The sequence below is a fragment of the Episyrphus balteatus genome, chromosome 1, assembly GCF_945859705.1.
Source record: "Episyrphus balteatus chromosome 1, idEpiBalt1.1, whole genome shotgun sequence".
In the NCBI taxonomy this organism is placed as follows: domain Eukaryota; kingdom Metazoa; phylum Arthropoda; class Insecta; order Diptera; family Syrphidae; genus Episyrphus; species Episyrphus balteatus.
Window position 1 is genome coordinate 151,033,839 of NC_079134.1, and position 22,264 is coordinate 151,056,102.

A 22,264-nucleotide genomic window follows, 5' to 3' on the forward strand; every position below is an offset into this window, starting at 1 on the left:
GGTCCCGGAAGTCCGTCTGTCTGTCTGTCTGTCTGTCTGTCTGTATAAGGAGCTACAGCCTAAACGGATGGACCGATTAATGTCAAACTTGGTATGTAGCGTTATTTGGCGACTCTCCAGAGGGGTTTTTGGAATTAATTTTTTTGGACCAAAAATAACGGTACTTGTCATATACCGATTTTAGTAAAATTGAAATATCTCGAAAACGGCTCCAACGATTTTGTTTAAAAAATTCAAGCAGTAGTTATAAGCTAAGGTCTATCTTTCAATAAAAAATTTTTTTTTTGAGAATCATTATTAACGGTACCTGCCATAGAACCTTTTTTTTCAAATCCGATTATCTCCGAAACTGCTTATTCGATTTCAACGAAACTTTTTGTGAAGAAGCATTTATATAATTTAAATATAATCCAAAAATAAGATTTTGAAAAAAATAATTTTTGGATTTTTAAAAAAATTGTGAAATTTTTTTTTTGAAAAATCAAATTTTCGAAAACGGGACATTGAATTTTTTTGAAATTTTGTTTTTAGATGTTGATTAGTGATTTCTAAAGAATGGCATACCAATTTTATTTTAAAACTTTTTTTCCAAAAAATTATTTATAAAAAATTAGTTTTTTAAAAAACGGCTCTAACGATTTTGAATTTTTTTTTTCTAAAAATGCATCTTAATATATCAATCAAAACTGCATACTTGTTTTGGAGGGCAATTTAATTTCAGATTTTATTTTATTTTTTTTTTAAACGAATTTTATTTTTTTTTTCCAAATTTCTATATAATAAGTCTTAAAAATTTAAGCAACTTTAACTCTAAGAGCAAGTTCGTGCGACCCAGTCGTGCATTTTATTTTATAAGTAGGGCATTTTTAAAAGAGGGGCATTTTTGAAGGTCGAACATTTTCACAAATAGGACATTTTGAAGGTAGTGCATTTTTGAGGCAGGGAACTTTTAAAGCAAGATCAATTTTGAAGGAACGGCATCTTTATAAGTTGGGCATTTTTAAAGCTAGAGCTTTTTGGAAGAAAGATCATTTTCTTAAGTACAGCCTTATTGAAGTTAGGACATTTTAAAAGCTAAAGCGTTTTTTGTAAGAAGGACATTTTCATAGTTCGGGCATGTTTTAAGGTAGGGCATTTTAAACCCTCTGTAGACACACCTCTTTTTTGCGAATTTGGTGTATACTTTTTCAAGTCGCTAGAACTTTTTTCTGTCTCACTATTTTATAGAGAATCATATATGAAATTGATGAAGAATTTTCCGAGGAATTCGAATATTGTATTCACAATTTCAAAAAAAAGGCGTTTTCACCCTTATAAAGACATTTTTTTGTGAACAACTTTTATTTTTGTCCTGCCAAATTCGCACCCGTGTGCCGAAAGAGGGTTAAGGAAGGGAATTTTTAAAGTTAGATAATTTTTGAGGGCACTGCATTTTTATAATTTGGGTATTTTTGAAGGTAGTTCATTTTTGAAGGTAAGGCATTTCTGATGTTAGGGCATTTTTGGATGTAGGGCATTTTTAAGGTAGGGCATTTAAAATTTAAGGTAGGGCATTGACCCCCCTGGTTACGGCCTCGTTACTCGAACAAACACAAACAATCGTTTCAGAATTTAGAGGGGGCTCGAGCATCTGAGCTGCCTCTAAATCTCTAAGATTTACGAACAAGTTTCAGTTAATCATGTACATTATGATGAAATTAGCTAAATAATAACATGAAGGCTTGGGGGGGCTTGAGAACTCTGAGCCCCCCTTATATAGTTTGTATAGATGCAACTTGAATGCTTGAATTTACGAAATACCTGGTGTCATTCACCTATAACCTTCTGTTTAAACTGTCCATATCCGACAGTAAACAAACAAAAATAAAAACCAAAAAATAAATAAAAGCAATTAATCTAAAACTTTTCATTAAAAAAAAAAAAAAATAAAAGAAACTTTTAAACAACTGTCAAAACTACTATTTAACTATTAGTTTTGTGTTAAGGTTATAAAAGCAACTTTATGTTGAATAAGAATAAAAAAAATTCTCATCTTACTGAAGCTTTAAAAAAGACCAGAAAACAAAAAAAAAACTTTAAACATGAAAAGTAAAAAAAAAAAAACTATACTTAAAAAAAGAGGATTATATAAAATAGGAAAAATAGAGAAAGAAATTCAAACAAACTTGATAAAAAATAAGAATGAACGAAAAAAAAAAAAAAAAACGAGAAAAAAAAGAACGGAAATTAAAAATTTGTTATAAAGCATTGACGACGACGAGTAGGACGTCGACTATGAAGACTTACCTTTGTTTCAATAGCACGCGTTTCATGATCCTGAAAATGAAGTTTCAGCTTTGATTTGCCATCATCGCTCGAACCACGTAGTTGGGAAAATTTATACTGCCAAACTATTGACGAGTCCGCCCCTTCGGCTAATGAGAATCCTGATTGCCAGTCAAGCGTTAATCCGCCACTCTTTCCGTGATGTGAAACGGCAAAGGTTTTCCGCTACAAAATCGCATACCATAAATATAAAAAAAAAAAAAAAATACGAGAAGAAGAAGAAAAAAAAAGAGAACAACGTTAAAAAAGCTATTATTCACTTTGTTCACTGCATTCATCGTGTTCAACATAGCAACGTTCAAAAAACCTTCCCCACCCCCCAATTCCCCTATACTACTAAGTCCTCCCAAAATACAAAAAAAATATATAACCAATTGAGAGAGTTTGAGTCCAATAAACAGGAAAAAGTACATTTCTGCAGGGCCAAAAAGGATTCGGTTTAACGAACGAAAAAGAACAGGAAAATGCGGAAATATTGCCGTTGGTTTAGGAATAATGGGTAACTTGAATACAGTCTTTTAGGAATGCCTGCGACTTGAAAGGTGGTCTTTGGCAAATTCATTCCTGGTCTGGTTTCTGGTATCGTCGTCTGTCGTCCTTCGTCGAAATAAGAACAAGTTGAATGATTTTAGCAACTTCCTTAAAGAGAGAGTAGGTATAATAAAGTTCTTCAAGGAAATGGAGAATAGTATCCACCTTGATGTGGAAATATAGATGTATTACAGTGTACTTGTATCTTTTCTATTGATAAGTTGAAACTATAAACTTTTCATATTTCTATTTTGTTTTGACCAAAGTTTAATGGATTTTCTTTTGAAAACGTCTCATGCGGCATATTCGAAAGTTTAATATTACTTTTCTAGTTTTTTTTTTCTTTTTGTTTTGTGTTCTAGTATTTGAGTGAGAAAAAGTTTCATATATAGGCTGAATGTTTTGTGTCATAAACTTTACTAAAAGTGTCAATGTTGAATAAAGTTTTTTGATGATGATATCTCTTCAAGGAAAAAGAATCCCCCGCTGATGCAATGCATTAAATGAATTCAAGAAAATTTTTTCCTTTTCACAATTTTTTTTTCAAGGGCTTCAGTTGGAAATTACTTCGGGGCACATCACATATTCTTACTGTCAAAAGTGAAAAAGTTTTGCTTTTACAAATGTATTTAAATTAGGCTTGGAAACACCTGAGTTGAGATGAAAAATAGAAACATTTTCATTATGAAAAATATTCAAGATAAAAGAAGAATTTATTAAAACTAAAAAAAAAAAGAAAATTAGCTAAGAAATTCTAATACAATTCAAAGTAGCTTTATAAAAGCTTTAGCTTTATGACCTTTACAAGAATGCAATCTAAAAATTGCTGGTAGTTGTCACATCAAAAATCTTATTGCTTTCAGAGAAAATTTTACAATTCGCAGAACGAAACCAAATCATTGCTATCTTTGAAGTATTTTGATGGAAGAGATTAATAAATGCTAAGATACTAATGTCGAAACTTATGTAGACGCATTGGATGGTTCTTCAAATATTGTGAATTTCTTAATACCCATATTGCTTTATTCTCAATTTATCATAACTGCTTTTGAAAGTTGCATACCTATTTCATGAAACTTTTGAAACATTTTTGCTCTATGAAGAGACTTTTTTCATGAATTCGCATATTTCTTTGAAGCCTTCTTACTCTATGAAGACACTTTTTCTTCATGATGCCGCATTTGGCTTTGAAACCTATTAATTTTATGAAGTCACTTTTTCTTCATGAAGTCGCATCTCTTTTTGAAGTCTTTTTACTCTATGAAGACACTTTTTCTTCATGAAGTCGCATCTCCCTTTGAAGCCATTTTACTCTATGAAGACACTTTTTCTTCATGAAGCCGCATTTCCTTTTGAAACATATTAACTTTATGAAGACACTTTTTCTTTATGAAGTCGCATCTCTCTTTGAAGTCAGTTTACTCAATGAAGACACTTTTTCTTCATGATGCCGCATTTCCCTTTGAAACCTATTAATTTTATGAAGTCACTTTTTCTTCATGAAGTCGCATCTCCCTTTGAAGCCATTTTACTCTATGAAGACACTTTTTCTTCATGAAGTCGCATTTCCCTTTGAAACATATTAACTTCAGGAAGACACTTTTTCTTTATGAAGTCGCATCTCTCTTTGAAGTCTGTTTACTCAATGAAGAAACTTTTTTATCATGAAGTCGTAACTCTCTTTGAAACCTTTTTACTCTATAAAGACACTTTTTCTTCATGATGCGGCATTTCCCTTTGAAACATATTAACTTCAGTAAGACACTTTTTCTTTATGAAGTCGCATCTCTCTTTGAAGTCTGTTTACTCAATGAAGAAACTTTTTCTTCATGAAGTCGCATCTCCCTTTGAAGCCATTTTACTCTATGAAGACACTTTTTCTTCATGATGCGGCATTTCCCTTTGAAACATATTAACTTCAGGAAGACACTTTTTCTTTATGAAGTCGCATCTCTCTTTGAAGTCTGTTTACTCAATGAAGAAACTTTTTTTTCATGAAGTCGCATATCCCTTTGAAGCCATTTTACTCTATGAAGACACTTTTTCTTCATGATGCGGCATTTCCTTTTGAAACATATTAACTTCAGGAAGACACTTTTTCTTTATGAAGTCGCATCTCTCTTTGAAGTCTGTTTACTCAATGAAGAAACTTTTTTATCATGAAGTCGTATCTCTCTTTGAAGCCTTTTTACTCTATGAAGACTCTTTTTCTTCATGAAGTCGCATCTTTCTTTGAAGTCTTTTTACTCTAAGAAGACACTTTTTCTTCATGAAGTCGTCTCTTTTTGAAGTCTTTTTAGTCTATGAAGACACTTTTTCTTCATGAAGTCGCATCTCCCTTTGCAGCCATTTTACTCTATGAAGACACTTTTTCTTCATGATGCGTTATTTCCCTTTGAAAGGTATTAACTTTATGAAGACACTTTTTCTTTATGAAGTCGCATCTTGCTTTGAAGTCTTTTTACTCTATGAAGACACTTTTTCTTCATGAAGTCGCATCTCCTTTTAAAGCCATTTTACTCTATGAAGACACTTTTTCTTCATGAAGTCGCATCTCCCTTTGAAGCCATTTTACTCTATGAAGACACTTTTTCTTCATGAAGTCGCATCTCCCTTTGAAGCCATTTTACTCTATGAAGACAATTTTTCTTCATGAAGTCGCATCTTTCTTTGAAGATATTTTACTCTAAGAAGACACTTTTTCTTCATGAAGTCGTCTCTTTTTGAAGTCTTTTTAGTCTATGAAGACACTTTTTCTTCATGAAGTCGCATCTCCCTTTGCAGCCATTTTACTCTATGAAGACACTTTTTCTTCATGATGCGGCATTTCCCTTTGAAAGGTATTAACTTTATGAAGACACTTTTTCTTTATGAAGTCGCATCTTGCTTTGAAGTCTTTTTACTCTATGAAGACACTTTTTCTTCATGAAGTCGCATCTCCTTTTAAAGCCATTTTACTCTATGAAAACACTTTTTCTTCATGATGCGGCATTTCCCTTTGAAAGGTATTAACTTTATGAAGACACTTTTTCTTTATGAAGTCGCTTCTTTCTTTGAAGTCTTTTTACTCTATGAAGCCACTTTTTCTTCATGAAGTCGCATCTCCCTTTGCAGCCATTTTACTCTATGAAGACACTTTTTCTTCATGATGCGGCATTTCCCTTTGAAAAGTATTAACTTTATGAAGACACTTTTTCTTTATGAAGTCGCATCTTTTTTTGAAGTCTTTTTACTCTATGAAGACACTTCGTCTTCATGAAGTCGCATCTCCCTTTGAAGCCATTTTACTCTATGAAGACACTTTTTCTTCATGATGCGGCATTTCCCTTTGAAAGGTATTAACTTTATGAAGACACTTTTTCTTTATGAAGTCGCATCTTTCTTTGAAGTCTTTTTACTCTATGAAGACACTTTTTCTTCATGAAGTCGCATCTCCCTTTGAAGCCATTTTACTCTATGAAGACACTTTTTCTTCATGATGCGGCATTTCCCTTTGAAAGGTATTAACTTTATGAAGACACTTTTTCTTTATGAAGTCGCTTCTTTCTTTGAAGTCTTTTTACTCTATGAAGACACTTTTTCTTCATGAAGTCGCATCTCCCTTTGCAGCCATTTTACTCTATGAAGACACTTTTTCTTCATGATGCGGCATTTCCCTTTGAAAGGTATTAACTTTATGAAGCCACTTTTTCTTTATGAAGTCGCTTCTTTCTTTGAAGTCTTTTTACTCTATGAAAACACTTTTTCTCCATGAAGTCGCATTTCCCTTTGAAACATATCAACTTTATGAAGACACTTTTTCTTCATGAAGTCGCATCTTTCTTTGAAGTCTTTTTACTCTATGAAGACACTTTTTCTTCATGAAGTCGCATCTCCTTATGAAGCTTTCTCACTCTTGAAGTTACTATTTGTGAAATCTCTTTATCAAATGGTCTGAATCATATAATGAAACTGCATTATTTTTTATATTTTTTTTAACTTTCTATTTTTCAGAAATTCTTAATGGCTCTTTAATACAAAAGTGTTTAAGCTTACGAAGGTTATACTCCGAGTACCGACCGATTTACTTTTTTTTATTCGTAAAATGTCTGCTTTTAATAGAAATTCACAGAATAAATTGACTACCTTAGTGCACAAAGGACACTTTTAACAATACAAAAATTCTCTGAAATAAACAGAATTTACTTCTCAATAAATTTAAAATTAACTGGAATAGGTTTTAAATGCACCAAGAAGGATCAAGAATACGAGCTATCCACAATGTGTTCTATAAATTTATTTTTATCATACATCTTGTAAGTAATAAATTTCAATCGAAATCCTTCTATATTATACACTTTTACTACTCCTAAATGATAAAATACAATTACGCCTGGAAGCAGTCAGCAATGAACAGCAGCAGCAACATCGGAGTCATAATTTAGTTTTAGTGTCCCTAAAGAGGTTTCCAAAATAGGGACTTCAGTTAGGTACCCACTTTTGTTGGGCGCCACTAAACACACATTCATATACAATCTTTTTTAAAGGACGATATGATCCTACTAAAATGAGGTACCTTCCTGCCAGTTGGTGTGTCTATTCTACATAATCTATTACATGAAAATATGTACACATTTTGTGTAGATATAGAAATTATTTATGACGAACAACTTTTGTTAGATACACAACCTTGTAGCCTTTTGTCTTTTACTTTATCCCTAAAGGCCATTTTAGGTGGAATAGTCGTTATTTTAGTTTACAGATTGTTTATGTTGGCGTTGGTTAACTTTTTTGTTTTTTTTTTTTTTTTTTTTTTATTTCCATTTTAAGGGCAAATGATAGAGCTGATTTATCAAAAAATAACTAAGCAAAGGATTTTTTTTATGATCAATGGAAGGTCAGGTCGTATAAGTGTAATTGGGCCATTTTGTATACATATGTAAATACACAGTGGAGTAGACTTGTACAAAAATTAGAATTAAATGGGGTGGAAGGACTAGACAATTTTTTTTTACATCAGTAAAAACAAAAAAAATATTTTAGATTTTAATCAATGTTAAAGTTGGAATAAAAAAAAAGACCTTCAAACCTTTTATGAATTAGGTCAATGCAACTTTGGAAAACTATGAACTTTTTTATTTTTAATGTTTTTGAATGAATTTAATTTCAAGTTGTCCTTTACTCTATTTTTCATTGTGTATCAGTAAAGAGTAAAGTAAATAAAGTCTAAACAGGGATGAAATAAGTTTCCGGCCTTTGTCGATGAATTTAGGTCAATCAGAAACAAAAAAGCAAACAAACTGGAAACATGCATAAATTTTCATATTCAGACATAAAATTCAGTTGAGGAAAATTTATGGTTTTTGATTGGAGTGTGAGGCATAGATTATGTGAACGGAAATAAGAAAGTTATTATTAGCTTTCAAAGTATGCTTTGATAAATTTTCCATTAAATTTTCCTTTGTAAATTTTACTGGCGAAAAACTCAAATAAGCATTTTTGTAACTCATTGACTTTGAGCCTAACCAAGTAGAATTCCTAATAAACATGTGTCTTTATGAAATAAAATGGCTTCAAAAGGAGACGCGACTTCATGAAAAAAGCTTAAAATGTAGATGAAACTTTATGAGATAAAGTCTCTTCATAAAACAAAAAGGTTTCAAAAAAACATACGACTTCATGAAGAAAAAGTCTCTTTATAGAGCCTGTCTTCATATAATAAAAAGGCTTCAAAGTGAGATGCGACTTCATGAAGAAAAATTGTCTTTATACAGTAAAATGGCTTCAAAGGGAAATGCTACTTCATGAAGAAAAAGAATCGTCATAAAGTTAATAGGTTTCAAAGGGAAATGCGACTTCATGAAGAAAAAGTGTCTTCATAAAGCAAAAAGGCTTCAAAGGGAGATGCGACTTCATGAAGAAAAAGTGTCTTCATAGAGTAAAATAGCTTCAAAGGGAAATGCGACTTCATGAAGAAAAAGTGTCTTCATAGAGTCAAATGGCTTCAAAGAAAGATGCGACTTCATGAAGAAAAAGTGTCTTCATAGAGTAAAATGGCTTCAAAGGGAGATGCGACTTCATGAAGAAAAAGTGTCTTCATAGAGTAAAATAGCTTCAAAGGGAAATGCGACTTCATGAAGAAAAAGTGTCTTCATAGAGTAAAATGTCTTCAAAGAAAGATGCGACTTCATGAAGAAAAAGTGTCTTCATAGAGTAAAATGGCTTCAAAGTTAGATGCGACTTCATGAAGAAAAAGTGTCTTCATAGAGTAAAATGGCTTCAAAGGGAGATGCGACTTCATGAAGAACAAGTGTCTTCTTAGAGTAAAATGGCTTCAAAGGGAGATGCGACTTCATCAAGAAAAAGTGTCTTCATAAAGTTAATATGTTCCAAAGGAAAATGCGGCATCATGAAGTAAAAGTGTCTTCATAGAGTCAAATGGCTTCAAAGAAAGATGCGACTTCATGAAGAAAAAGTGTCTTCATAGAGTAAAATGGCTTCAAAGGGAGATGCGACTTCATGAAGAAAAAGTGTCTTCATAGAGTAAAATAGCTTCAAAGGGAAATGCGACTTCATGAAGAAAAAGTGTCTTCATAGAGTAAAATGTCTTCAAAGAAAGATGCGACTTCATGAAGAAAAAGTGTCTTCATAGAGTAAAATGGCTTCAAAGGGAGATGCGACTTCATGAAGAAAAAGTGTCTTCATAAAATTAATATGTTCCAAAGGAAAATGCGGCATCATGAAGAAAAAGTGTCTTCATAGAGTAAAATGGCTTCAAAGTGAAATGCGACTTCATGAAGAAAAAGTGTCTTCATTGAGTAAAATGGCTTCAAAGGGAAATGCGACTTCATGAAGAAAAAGTGTCTTCATAGAGTAAAATGGCTTCAAAGGGAAATGCGACTTCATGAAGAAAAAGTGTCTTCATAGAGTAAAATGGCTTCAAAGAAAGATGCGACTTCATGAAGAAAAAGTGTCTTCATAGAGTAAAATGGCTTCAAAGAAAGATGGGACTTCATGAAGAAAAAGTGTCTTCATAGAGTAAAATGGCTTCAAAGGGAGATGCGACGTCATGAAGAAAAAGTGTCTTCATAGAGTAAAATGGCTTCAAAGGGAGATGCGACTTCATAAAGAAAAAGTGTCTTCATAAAGTTAATATGTTCCAAAGGAAAATGCGGCATCATGAAGAAAAAGTGTCTTCATAGAGTAAAATGGCTTCAAAGTTAGATGCGACTTCATGAAGAAAAAGTGTCTTCATAGAGTAAAATGGCTTCAAAGTTAGATGCGACTTTATGAAGAAAAAGTGTCTTCATAGAGTAAAATGGCTTCAAAGGGAAATGCGACTTCATGAAGAAAAAGTGTCTTCATAGAGTAAAATGGCTTAAAAGGGAAATGCGACTTCATGAAGAAAAAGTGTCTTCATAGAGTAAAATGGCTAAAAAGAAAGATTCGACTTCATGAAGAAAAAGTGTCTTCATAGAGTAAAATGGCTTCAAAGGGAAATGCGACTTCATGAAGAAAAAGTGTCTTCATAGAGTAAAATGGCTTAAAAGGGAAATGCGACTTCATGAAGAAAAAGTGTCTTCATAGAGTAAAATGGCTAAAAAGAAAGATTCGACTTCATGAAGAAAAAGTGTCTTCATAGAGTAAAATGGCTTCAAAGGGAAATGCGACTTCGTGAAGAAAAAGTGTCTTCATAGAGTAAAATGGCTTCAAAGGGAGATGCGACTTCATGAAGAAAAAGTGTCTTCATAGAGTAAAATGGCTCCAAAGAAAGATGCGACTTCATGAAGAAAAAGTGTCTTCATAGAGTAAAATGGCTTCAAAGGGAGATGCGACTTCATGAAGAAAAAGTGTCTTCATAGAGTAAAAAGGTTTTAAGGGGAGATGGGAATTCTTGAAGAAAAGGTCTTCATAGAGTGAAATTTTTAGTTAATCTAATTTTCTGAATACTACTCTTACATAAAAACTCAAGGTTTTACTATCAAAATCATTTTTAAAGGAATTTTAAACTTATGCATATAATGCAATTATAGCTTATAGAAACTTTATATGGCAACAAACGTCTAACTAAGGGCCATTTGCTGAATCGAAACTTTAATAATTTATGTTGAACATAAACTCTTATTCCCAACTTTCTCCTCTGCGTAAACTGTCACATAAAGATTTATGTAGAACTTAAATGCTTAAGTTTCGATTCAGCAAACGTGTCTAAATTATCATTGATCCCAAAATAATGTATAAGTTCATAATCATATTTTAAAACAAACTTTTCGCCTTAATTAAATTACACAAACTCCTCGAACGATCGATAAATTCCAGCATAATCCCTGACCAGGTCAGTCAAAAATGCCTTCAAATTAAAGTAAGTATCCCCAGAGAAACAGCTTTTTTAAGGAATGTTTTTATTTTGATTTTTATATTTATTAGCTTTGAATTTACTGCTCTTTCGTGAAGCCAAAACATTTTTTAAACCTCAAAAGCACAAAGCCATAAAAAAAAAACAAAACAAAAAGTATAATAAATCTTCAAGAAAGAAACAAATACCCTCTTCTAGACTAAAATATTTCACCTTGATGCGAATGGATATGTTGAATTCATTGAAAATTCATGTACATATTTAGCCAACCGCATATAAATAACTCATATAAAATAATAAAATAACACATTCCACAACCGTATTTGTGTAAAAAAAAAACCAACTTACCCCAAGTTTTATGACACTCGTTACAATTGCCGCATTCCAACTGTTCTCAATTCGCAACAATTCTTGTCGTGTCTCCACACTCAAATATCGTGGCTCGTGTCCTGAACTTTGTAGCAGGAAACAATGTTGGCGGCTGTCCACAGTTTCTGATTCTTTAACTACACGAAACATCGTTTGATAAACTTTATAGATAACCAAGGCCTTAGATAATCCTGCGACATTTAGCTGCAATGAAACAAAAAAAAAAAAAATAAAAGACAATTGGAAAATTGAATTAAAATAAAGGACACTAAATGTACATTTAAATTAAGTACCCCAAACCAAAAGGAAGAAAAATGGAAACAAACGACTTCATAGTTGTGTATATTGCGTCGTAATTTGGTTTAAAACATAAGAAAAAGTGTTATCCTCGTAAAAGGTTAGGAACTTTTGTTGTTTTTTCTTTTCTTTTTTTTAAACTTTATCCGGAAAAGGCATAAACTAGTGTGCTTCTTGTAGAAGTTTTACGAAGAAGTTTTTCGTCCTTTTATACCCACCATGCCATCGTACCATCATCATCGCAAGTTTCAATGAAGCCGACAAGAAATAAAAACAAAACAAAAAAACTTCAAAGCAAGTAGGTGCAAGGACCAGGCAGGTGTAGGTACTCACTTCCTTAAGGAGAATAGGCCTGTCTCAAACTTTTTCCCTAACAAAAAGCCACAAATTGTCATGTAAAGTTACATAAGTTTCCTCCATTTTTTTGTTTTTACATTGTTTTTTATCTGCCAGAGTTCAATGGACTTTTGTATAAATGAAGAATAAGGATCGTTTAGGTTTGGTAAATTTTGTTGGATATCTACATGTCTTTTTTGAGGAAGTCGGAATTTGGAGGAAGATTAAAATAAAACACATTTATAACTTTATCAACCCTCCAAAGAGTATTGCTTGTAAGAATAGGTACCTACTAAATGAAGATAAATAAGGGATAATTATAAAAGAGAAGACATGTTTTTGAATAGAGTATATTTTTGTAAGACGAAATTAATTGAGCATGGGAAATAACAGATGGAGGTCTGATTATATTGATGATATAGAATGATAATTTGGGTCAAATAGACATCAATCAATCATCGACACGTTAAAAATGTCAAAAGAAAATGATGATGGTAATGGAAATGAGCATATCTAGGACTATAATGAAGAAACGAAAATGATTTTTCTTTCAGAAAATCCATATTTTTTTGTTTATCTTATTAAAGAAATGTTTTAAGGATATCATTTTTGTCACAGCTTTTTCTGTACTATTAGACCAGTGCCGATGCCTTCAAAAACATTAAAAAGTACAAAAAAATCATAGTAGGATGAAACCCATTGGAAAAGAAGGGGAATATGATAAGAATGAAAGGAAAAATAAATTACGGGCGAGCCGAGTTCGGGAAGTGGGTGGGTTGAGTTTTTAATGGTAAAAAATGGTATATCTCGATTTCCGGCAAAACTACAAATCCTATAGAAAAAAGTTGTATGGTCTATATGTGTGTTTCATAATTTCTCTTTTTCTTTAAAAAAAATTAACCTTTCATTCAAGATAATTTTTAAAACTGTTTAAATTCTTACTTCTTAAAACAAACAATACTTTTTTAATGAGTTTAAAAACAAAAAAAATGTATGTCACCTGTTATGGAACCTTTCTCATACAACCTCGCAAATCATAAAAACACCCTTTGACCAAAAATATTTTTGACGAATTTATGAAATCTTTGGGTCTGCATATTGTAGAACCCTCATTCCAAATTGTATCAATGTATCATGTTTTTCACATTTATTTTAGTTAACAAAAAAATTCATATTAGTTTTTACTAAAAGTCTTATTCGTTCGAGACGATTTTGATGTAAGTGTTTTCTTGATTAATTGCTGATAAAATTAAGAATTTAAGAAAGAGTTTTATTTTGTTTTCCTTGTCAAATCGAGAAATGTTACGTGTGTGAAATGTTTTCAAAATAATTAATGGGAAAGTTGTGATATTTGAGATTGAAGTTGCTTATCTTAAAATAAAGATTTCAGCTGTATTTTCAACAATTATGGGTAATAAATAGCGTAGGTACAAGAATCATTTTGTTACCAATTGAAAGGTTCATTTGTTGCTTTTAAACTAAACTAACTGTGCTTAACACAGTTAGTGATATTTGGTGTTAACTTCTTTAAAGGCGTTTTTTTAACGTGGTATTTGGCGCATCGAAAATATAAACACATTCAGTTATGACATACATTTTATCACTATGGAATAGTTTATGGTATAATTTTTATTTTTATTTATATTACATTGTTCTTAGTAAAAAAAATGTAACAAAATGTTGTTTTTGAAGTGAAAACTTCTTTAGTATCGTAGTGAGTTGAAACAAGATGAAACGAAAACGCAACACGACTTCAACTTGTTATAACTTTTTTGTTTTAATAGATAGATGAATGAAATTTGTACTGTAGATAGGTAATTAAATAAATTATAATTGTACTAAATTTCAATTAATTTCATATTCAAAATTCGGAGATAACGGTAAAAAGATGTTCTTTTCCAACACACGTTATATCTTTTGATCTAGTGCACATACAAATTTGATTTAACTTTAATACGCATGCTGATAACATAACCTTTTTTTTGATATATCACACATAACGTTACGTGCTCTACAAGTTACACAATCTTTAAAAATACCTCAAAACACCTGTAGAGATCTGTTGGCGATGACCAGCTACCAGTGTAGGAAGTACCGTAATCTCAGTCTGGAAATTCGATAGGATTGACTTTAAAAAATTCTAACTTCTCTTGTAGACATCTTTGAAATAAGATTTATACATCGTTATACAAGATGAACAATAAGATTTCACATTATATAAAATTTTGTATAGGTTGTCAAACAAAAAAATTGATTTAATAGCATGAGAACATAAAAATAAATATTTTTTTTGCTTTTTGGATGAAATTTCATCGAGTTTAAAAAATTCTAGCTCTTTTTGTAGATGTCTCATAGACTTTATCGATATATATATTTTGAGCTAAGACAATAAGCTTTCAGATGGTGTAAAAAATTTTATAGATTGTTAGGTAAAAAATGCATTTAATAGCGTGAGAAGATAAAAATACGTGTTTTTTCGCTTTTTTTATGGAAATTGATCGAGTTCAACAAATTCTAGCTCTTTTTGTAGATGTCTCATAGACCTGATCGATATATATATTTTGAGCTAAGACAACAAGCTTTCTTGTCATATAAAAAACATGGATTTGAAGGTGATAGAATAAAAATAGGTAGATTTTTTCTATTTTTTTTTGCAAGAAAAATTAATTTTTAAGGTTTCACTTCTACCACGTGTTAATTGCACACATGATTTTTTTTTTTAGCATTTTAATTTTATTTTAAATAATTTTGAAATTTTGTACTATTTAATTCAATTTTTAATATACCCTAAAAAGTTTCGAAATTTAGCTGGGTTCTTGGGAAGAGAACGATAACTTAGGCGACAAGAATTGATAACGATATTTTATTGAGAAGTTCAATGCAATCATTTTTTAATATCTCTCCCCGTTTAGGCGGAAGGGGCAATTAGAACAAAAATTAACTTCCAACCACTGCTATTCCCATACAAAGTATTTAAATTTTTAAATACAAAACCAGTGAATGTGAAAATACGTGACAATCACGGGACAAATTACAAAATACGGGACACTTATACATACGTCACGGGTTTCTTAAATAAAAACCCGGAACAATCAATAGAAATACGGAACAGGACGGATGGGCACCGTAATTATGTGGTGAAAGTCGAAAAAATTGATCTATTACTACACTTGAGTTTAAAGGCCTCCCAAAAAAATAACAACGATGTAAGAAAAACACATTTTTTTCACTAATTTCAGAAAAAAATATTGATTATTTGGGTCACTGTGGTGTATGTGGAACATTTTTAATTTTAAAAAGTTATATTTTAAGACCAATCTTTGTTTTCAATAACTTCATTGTCACGATGGCTTCTCTTTTCACTTTCAAATATAAAGAAATTTAAAATAGTTAAATGTCAAAACTAAATTTTTTTTAAAGAACCGTGTGCTGTACAAAATGTTTCAATCTAAAATATATTTAGAGATATAAATGTGTCAGTAAATTTCCCTTTTTCACCAAATCTACAAAAAAAAAATCAAATTCGCAGAAAAGCTGTCGGTAGAAAAAATTTGCTATTTTCAAAACAATGAGCTGTCATTCAAAAACGTTGCTAAACTCCCCCTGTGACATCAAACTGTGTACCTTTCAATTGTGTTTGCCAATAAACTATACCTGTCAAAGAAACAAATTCATATTCCCTACACCTTAAATACGTATAAACGTGTTCATACCACAATGTTTCAACTACATCCATAGACCGGAAACTATAAACAAAATTAAAAAAAAAAAAAAAATGAATTCCAAGGACCTGCAAACGCTCATATACACAACACAATCAGTATTGTCACGCCCAAAAGTTGTCAAACCAAAATCTAATAAACCAATTGTTGAAATTTATGGCAACAAATAATCGTTTGAAATAATTACCCTGGCAGCCATTTGCACGAAGAGCTTTATCATCAACATCGCGCAGCTTGGTTTTTGATCTAAAGTGGCCATTTTGCATGAAAGGATAATTTTTTTTATACCTTTCCTTTGCTTGTCCCTCTTCTCTGTTTGATCGTTAGGAACTTAATGTGAATTGATAAACTTTAGTTCACCATATTTTGTGAAGGGTCCTTTAGATTAAAAAAAAAAAAACGAAACCAAACTCAAACCATCCAACTGATTGTCTAAATGTCCTTGAAGCCTATATCACTGATGTTGTGTCCATTAAGAGTGTCAAGACTATAATAATGGTTATAACCCCAATTTGTGCCAATTGCACGGAGGTTTTTGATTGTGTTGCTGATGAACTGTTATGAGCCCGCATAATGGCTCTATACCAAACTGTTGATTCTTCTCTGTGTTGTCCTTTTTTTCTTATCTCACTTTCACTTTTGGTATCGGATTTTCACTAATGGCGGTGGAAAACTTGACATTAGGAGAGGAAATGGAAAGGAGGTTAAACTTCACGCAGCATTGTTTTCACACAAACGGTGTTTTGGTCCTTTTCCTTTATATCTTTATCGTTTATATTTTCACCAGGATGAGAAGGCGACAGAGATGAATGTCTGCGTGGATAATTCCAGAGATATAAATCGATGAGATACCTCGATTGCTCTTTGCTCTATGTACTCACATTAATCTAATTCGATGGCCAGAGCCATCTCTGTCTTGGGTAACGATTTTTCTTCAACTCAATGAAGAAAACCAATTGAATTGTTCAAAATCCTTGGAGGATTGAGTGATTTGAGTTTTGGCTACACGAAATATTGCTCTCACTTCAACATGTGGATGCTTGGGGATGATATTGTTAACGGGAGCTACTAGAATATTGATATATATATGAAAGTTTGCCCTTTTTTTCGTTGGAATTGCATGCAAACTGAATTTCAAAAGAAATTTGAAGAAAATTATTCCAAAAGGAATTTTGTTTTTTTTTTTTTGTTTCTTTCAAGAACTTGTTTGTTTTTCGTTTTGGGAAGGACCTTAGGGAAATTTTATGCCTCAAAGTTAATATACACTTGTTTAATGTAAGAAGTTGTATCTTTTTTTTTTTTTGTTGCTCATTCAAAAAACATGACAATGTTATTCTTTCAAAACTTTTTGTATGGAAAGGGGATATTTTTTTTTTTACATATACAAAGAAAGGTAAACATATGAAAAAAATATCCTTAGGGAAACTAATAAGAATTACATTGCGTGTTATGTTAGCCATGAATTATATCTGGCAATCGTGAATGGAGATCAAAAGTTTCAAAACAAAGCTTCTATAATACAAAAGTCATGAGGTCGATTTAATAGATGATTGCGAAACGCGTGTTTAGTTTTTTTGTTGGACTAAGACAGATTATGTACCTACATACAAAAATTATATCCTATTTTATATTTGTTTTTCCATATCTCCATTTTTTTATTTTTGTTAATATTTGTTGGTTTTTTTATTTAGGTATGTCAAATTACAAATTTAAAAATTTCTTTGAATTAGCGAAAAACTGTGAAATAAACATAAATTTATTGGTCGCGATATAAAATTTGAAATATAAATTTATATTTAATTTCGAAATATTTTAAAAACGGGTTAATTTTTGTACAAAAGTGAAAGTGTAAGATTTAAAAAAAAAAAACTAGTGATAGTAATTATATTTAACACAACGATGATAGAGAAAGCGAACCAGAATGAAAAAGGTTGTTTTTCAAAAAAAAAAACGGCTCTAATGGTTTTGATTAAAAAAACATGTTAACTGTGGCATAAACTTCCTACTATCGATATAAAGCGCACGACTGGGTCGCACGTACTTGGTTAATGTAGGTACGTATATTAAAAAAAAATTTTTTAAAACACACAAAATTCGTTCTTCAAATGAATGAAAAAAAAAGTTTAATTTCCATTAAAAAGATGCATTTTTAGAAAAAAAAAAAAAAAATTCAAAATCGATTTTTAAGAAACGACTGTGTTTTTTCAAATAATTAAAAAAAAAGTTTTAAAATTAATTTTGTATGCCGTTTTGTGATACTTATTACTCAACATTTAAAACCAAAAATTGAAAAAAATTCAATGTTTTTGAAAAATCGATTTTGCAAAAAAAAATTTTCAATTTTTTTTTTAAATCCAAAAATTATTTTTTTTTTTTTAATTTTATTTGTTATTTATATATGGGCAATATAAATGTTTTTGCATAAAAAAAATCGTTAAAAATAACCCAATGATTTGGAAGGTAGTCAGAAATTAAAAACCGGTTCTGTTGGAGTTAACGTTGAAACGATTTGTGAAAAAAACTTTTTTCATCAAAAGACGGACCTTGTCTTAAAACTTTGATCTAAATCTTAGGGGCCGTTTTTGAGAAAATTTAACTTTTCCAAAATTGCTATATAACATGAATACCGTTATTTTTTGGTACAAAAAAAATTCAAGATCCAAGAACTGCTACATACCAAGTTTGAAGTGGACCGGTATTAACGGTACCTCCCATAGAACCGTTTTTTTTTTTTTTTTAATCTCATTTTCTCTCAAACGATTTGCTTAATTTCAACGAATTTTTCTTATTCTTATATAAATCCAAAATTTAATTTTGAGAAAAATAATTTTTGGATTAAAAAAAAAATTTTGAAATTTTTTTTGAAAAATCGAATTTTCGAAAACGGGTAATTCCATTTTTTTTGTTTTAGGTTTCGATTAATAGTTTCTACTACTAAAAAAAAAAAAGTTATTTATAAAAAATTAGTTTTTTTAAAAAACGGCTCTAACGATTTTGAATATTTTTTTCTAAAAATGCATTTTTATAAAAGAAATTAAACTGCATACTTTTTTTAATTTCATATCAATTTACCACATTTGGATAAAAATAAGTTTTAAAAATTTTAGCATTTTGAATATCGAGGTAGCTACGTGCTACTTGATAAATAGTACCTATATCGCATGTAAAAATAGTTTTTGGACCTTTATAAGTGGTACCTGCCATAGAACCGTTTTATATCTGACTTTCTCATAAGCTATTATACGATTTCAACAAGAATATTGTGCAAAACTGGTTTCGTAGCCTTAATTTAAAAACTAAGACTTGTCAAAAATATTTTAATTTTTTTTTTCGAAAAATCTAATTATACATATATATTATTAAAAAAAAAAACGGCTCCAACAATTTTCAATAAAAATTCTTTTCTTTTTAAGAAATCAAACGGCATTCAATTTATTTGGAGACTAAAACCATTTAAAAAGCTGTTTTCTTTTTTTTTTAAATTGAATTTTAATACTTTTTTTTACATTTCCTATGAAATTAATGATAAATTTAATTAAAATTATTCTTTGCATTTTAATAATGTATACCTTAATATTGTAAGTGTTGCCGTTCTGGAATATTTTCTTTGTATATTTGAAGTCAATTTGTGAAAAAATTCCTTCTAATCAAGTTTAAAAAAGGAATGAAAAAAAAATATTTTTTTTTCACAAATATCTCAACTTTATTAAAAAAAAAAACAGTACGTTGACAGCGGAAATATAAGTTTAATTTGTATTAATAAGTTACGTTTGAAAAAAAAGTTCATCCAAATCGAACCAATTCGGTCAGGTTCCCTAATATAGCCTTTTTTTGAGCATAACTTACTCCACTGAACAAAAGAGAGTATGGATTTCTGTTACAATTGGACCGAATAATATTAACATACTCAAAGATATCCCAGTCTAGTGTTTTTTGATTCGATTAGGTGTTGTATTCGAAACCTCCTGGTTACATCATTAAATAGTATATGTACCTAAGTGATGCCAGATTTCTTTGCTTGCTGTCAGATTGTCTTTGATTTTATAGTCTTTGACCTACTTACCAACCTCAATCCATCAACTTTTATATATTTAATAAGAATTCCTTTTCCTTAACCAATGGCACAACATACATAATGTATGTGTAGGTTATGTCTCATGAGAGTAGGTATAAGATATCCTTAAATTCACTAAGGACACACAACAATATTATGAGAATTTTACTTTCATACTCATAACAGGGCCATCTATTGCTTGCAGGGAGTATCATTATATTAACCTTTAGGTATACTCTTATATATCCTTTGGGGACAAACATCTTAATGCATATTATATTCAAGTGTGTATGTGTGTGATTATTTAACCATACTTGAATTTAAGACTCCTTGTATATAATAATGGAAACAATAGCAAATCCATAATTATATACGAGAAAAATTTCAGTATAATAATTTTGGTAGGTAATTCCAAGCCAAATGTTTTGGCATAAAATATAATTATGGCCTCTACAAACATCCGCATCCACTATCGTTAAAAATGTCAGCAATGTGAGTCATCATAATATAATATTAATCGTTGTTAGTAAAGGAAACTAACAGAATTTTTTGTATTTTATGGTAATAAAATAGCGCTATCAAAAACACATGAAAAAAAAATCAATTTGCAAGGTGAAGGTTATTAGGTTAAAGTGTGTTAAGTATTTATTAAGTTAAGATATACAATTTTAGGTATTATTGTAGAAATATATTCACATTAAAGAATGTTATAAGTGGTAATTATTTCTTTCCTGGCAATTGATATTTGAGATAGAAATGTTGAAATAAATAATAGCTTATGTAACTGATAATTGTTTATTCGATACATTTTTTACCATTAACGGTTTTTTTGAACAAAATGGGAATGATATTGATTTACTTAGGAAGAAGTTTCGATAAAAATTGTTAAATGAAATAGGGAACTTTATCAAAACCATTTTATTTAAACGCAATGACAGATTTTGATTAAATTTGGCAGAAATGGTTTTTATGGAATTTCGATAACTATTTTGATTGGTTATTTTTTAATATCTCGCTTAGAATGGATAACTTTTTCGAGGTATTGCAATTTTCTCGAAAACTATTTTAATAATTTTAATTTTATTAAAGAACATTATCTGTTACTTTAAAGATATGATTTGCTGTCTTCTAATGATTTTTTTTCTTTTTTTAATCATTATTTACTAATTTCCTATAAAACAGTTTTTTTTTTTAATTTCAACCATCTCCAAATTTTTAAAAATTAAATTTCTTTGATTTTATTATAAAAAATTTAATTTTTGAATTAAAAAAATTCAGTTTTTTGAAAACCTTAATTTTTTAGAATTTGGATTAAGATGTTGATTAAAAGTTGCTAAAAAATGACATATCTACCAATTAATTATAATTTTGTTATGAAAAACAAATATAAATTTCTTTTAAACATGGCTCCAAAGATTTCAAAGTTTTATTTAAGCTACTTAGGCCCAATTTATTCACACTCCATTCAATTAAAAAAGGGAAATTTTAAAATTTGTATGCGATTTGACAGTTTTAACATTTTTAATGGAGCCTTTAAATATAATGGAGAGTGAATAAATTGGGCCTTAATGGAGTTGGAACAAAGACATACAATATTCAAAATCTAATTTTTTGAATAGAAATTTTTACTTTCTGACCATTTCAAAAAGGTTGAAAATAGTTAAATGGGTAATGAGGTGGGAATTATAATTTTATTAACTGTTTTCATCCTTACAACATTGCATTTAAAGTTTGAGGCTCTGATAACATCTTTAATTTTAAAACAAAACAAAAACACCGAATCGAATTTGGCCGCCCTCTATCGTCTGTCGGCGTTATTAAAGAATGTCAATTGTTTGAAATTAAATGTTCTTAATATTAAGGTTATAATATATTTCGCTGTCACATCTTTTTCCTATCATTTTTAGGAAATAAAATAAATAACTTGGTAGAACGTTCTTGCTCTTATGGTAAAAATAGTCCTAATGTGAAAGCTTTTTATGAACAAAATTAAGGAATAAAAATTATTTGTTTTTTTGAAGGAATTTAAAAATAAATGTAATACATTATTACTTTAACAACTACCTATTTTAAATGATTTGGACCCCAAAATGAAGTGTATGTCATCGAATTTTTAGAAAATAAAAAGTATTAAAAAACTTTTTTTTTTTATAAAAACTCTAAAGCATTAGAAAAAAATGATATGTCATCTTTAAGAAAATATTTATCTCTATACCTACACTAAGAAACGAAATTAAAAAAAAAAAAAATTATCAAAAATTTTATTTTTCAAAAAAAAAAAAATTAATCTTTTTT

General features: G+C 30.0%; 1 protein-coding gene across 1 annotated transcript in view; it reads right to left on the bottom strand.

Annotated features, from left to right (window-relative positions):
* Positions 1–22,264, bottom strand: part of LOC129905899 (gamma-1-syntrophin) — a 183,236-nt gene that overhangs the window by 8,781 nt on the left and 152,191 nt on the right. Inside the window, exons 9-10 of the mRNA XM_055981523.1 lie at positions 11,540–11,764; positions 2,287–2,490 (exon numbers count right to left, since the gene is read on the bottom strand). Of these exons, the coding sequence (XP_055837498.1) occupies positions 2,287–2,490; positions 11,540–11,764 (429 nt within the window). The remainder of the gene's footprint in view (positions 1–2,286; positions 2,491–11,539; positions 11,765–22,264) is intronic.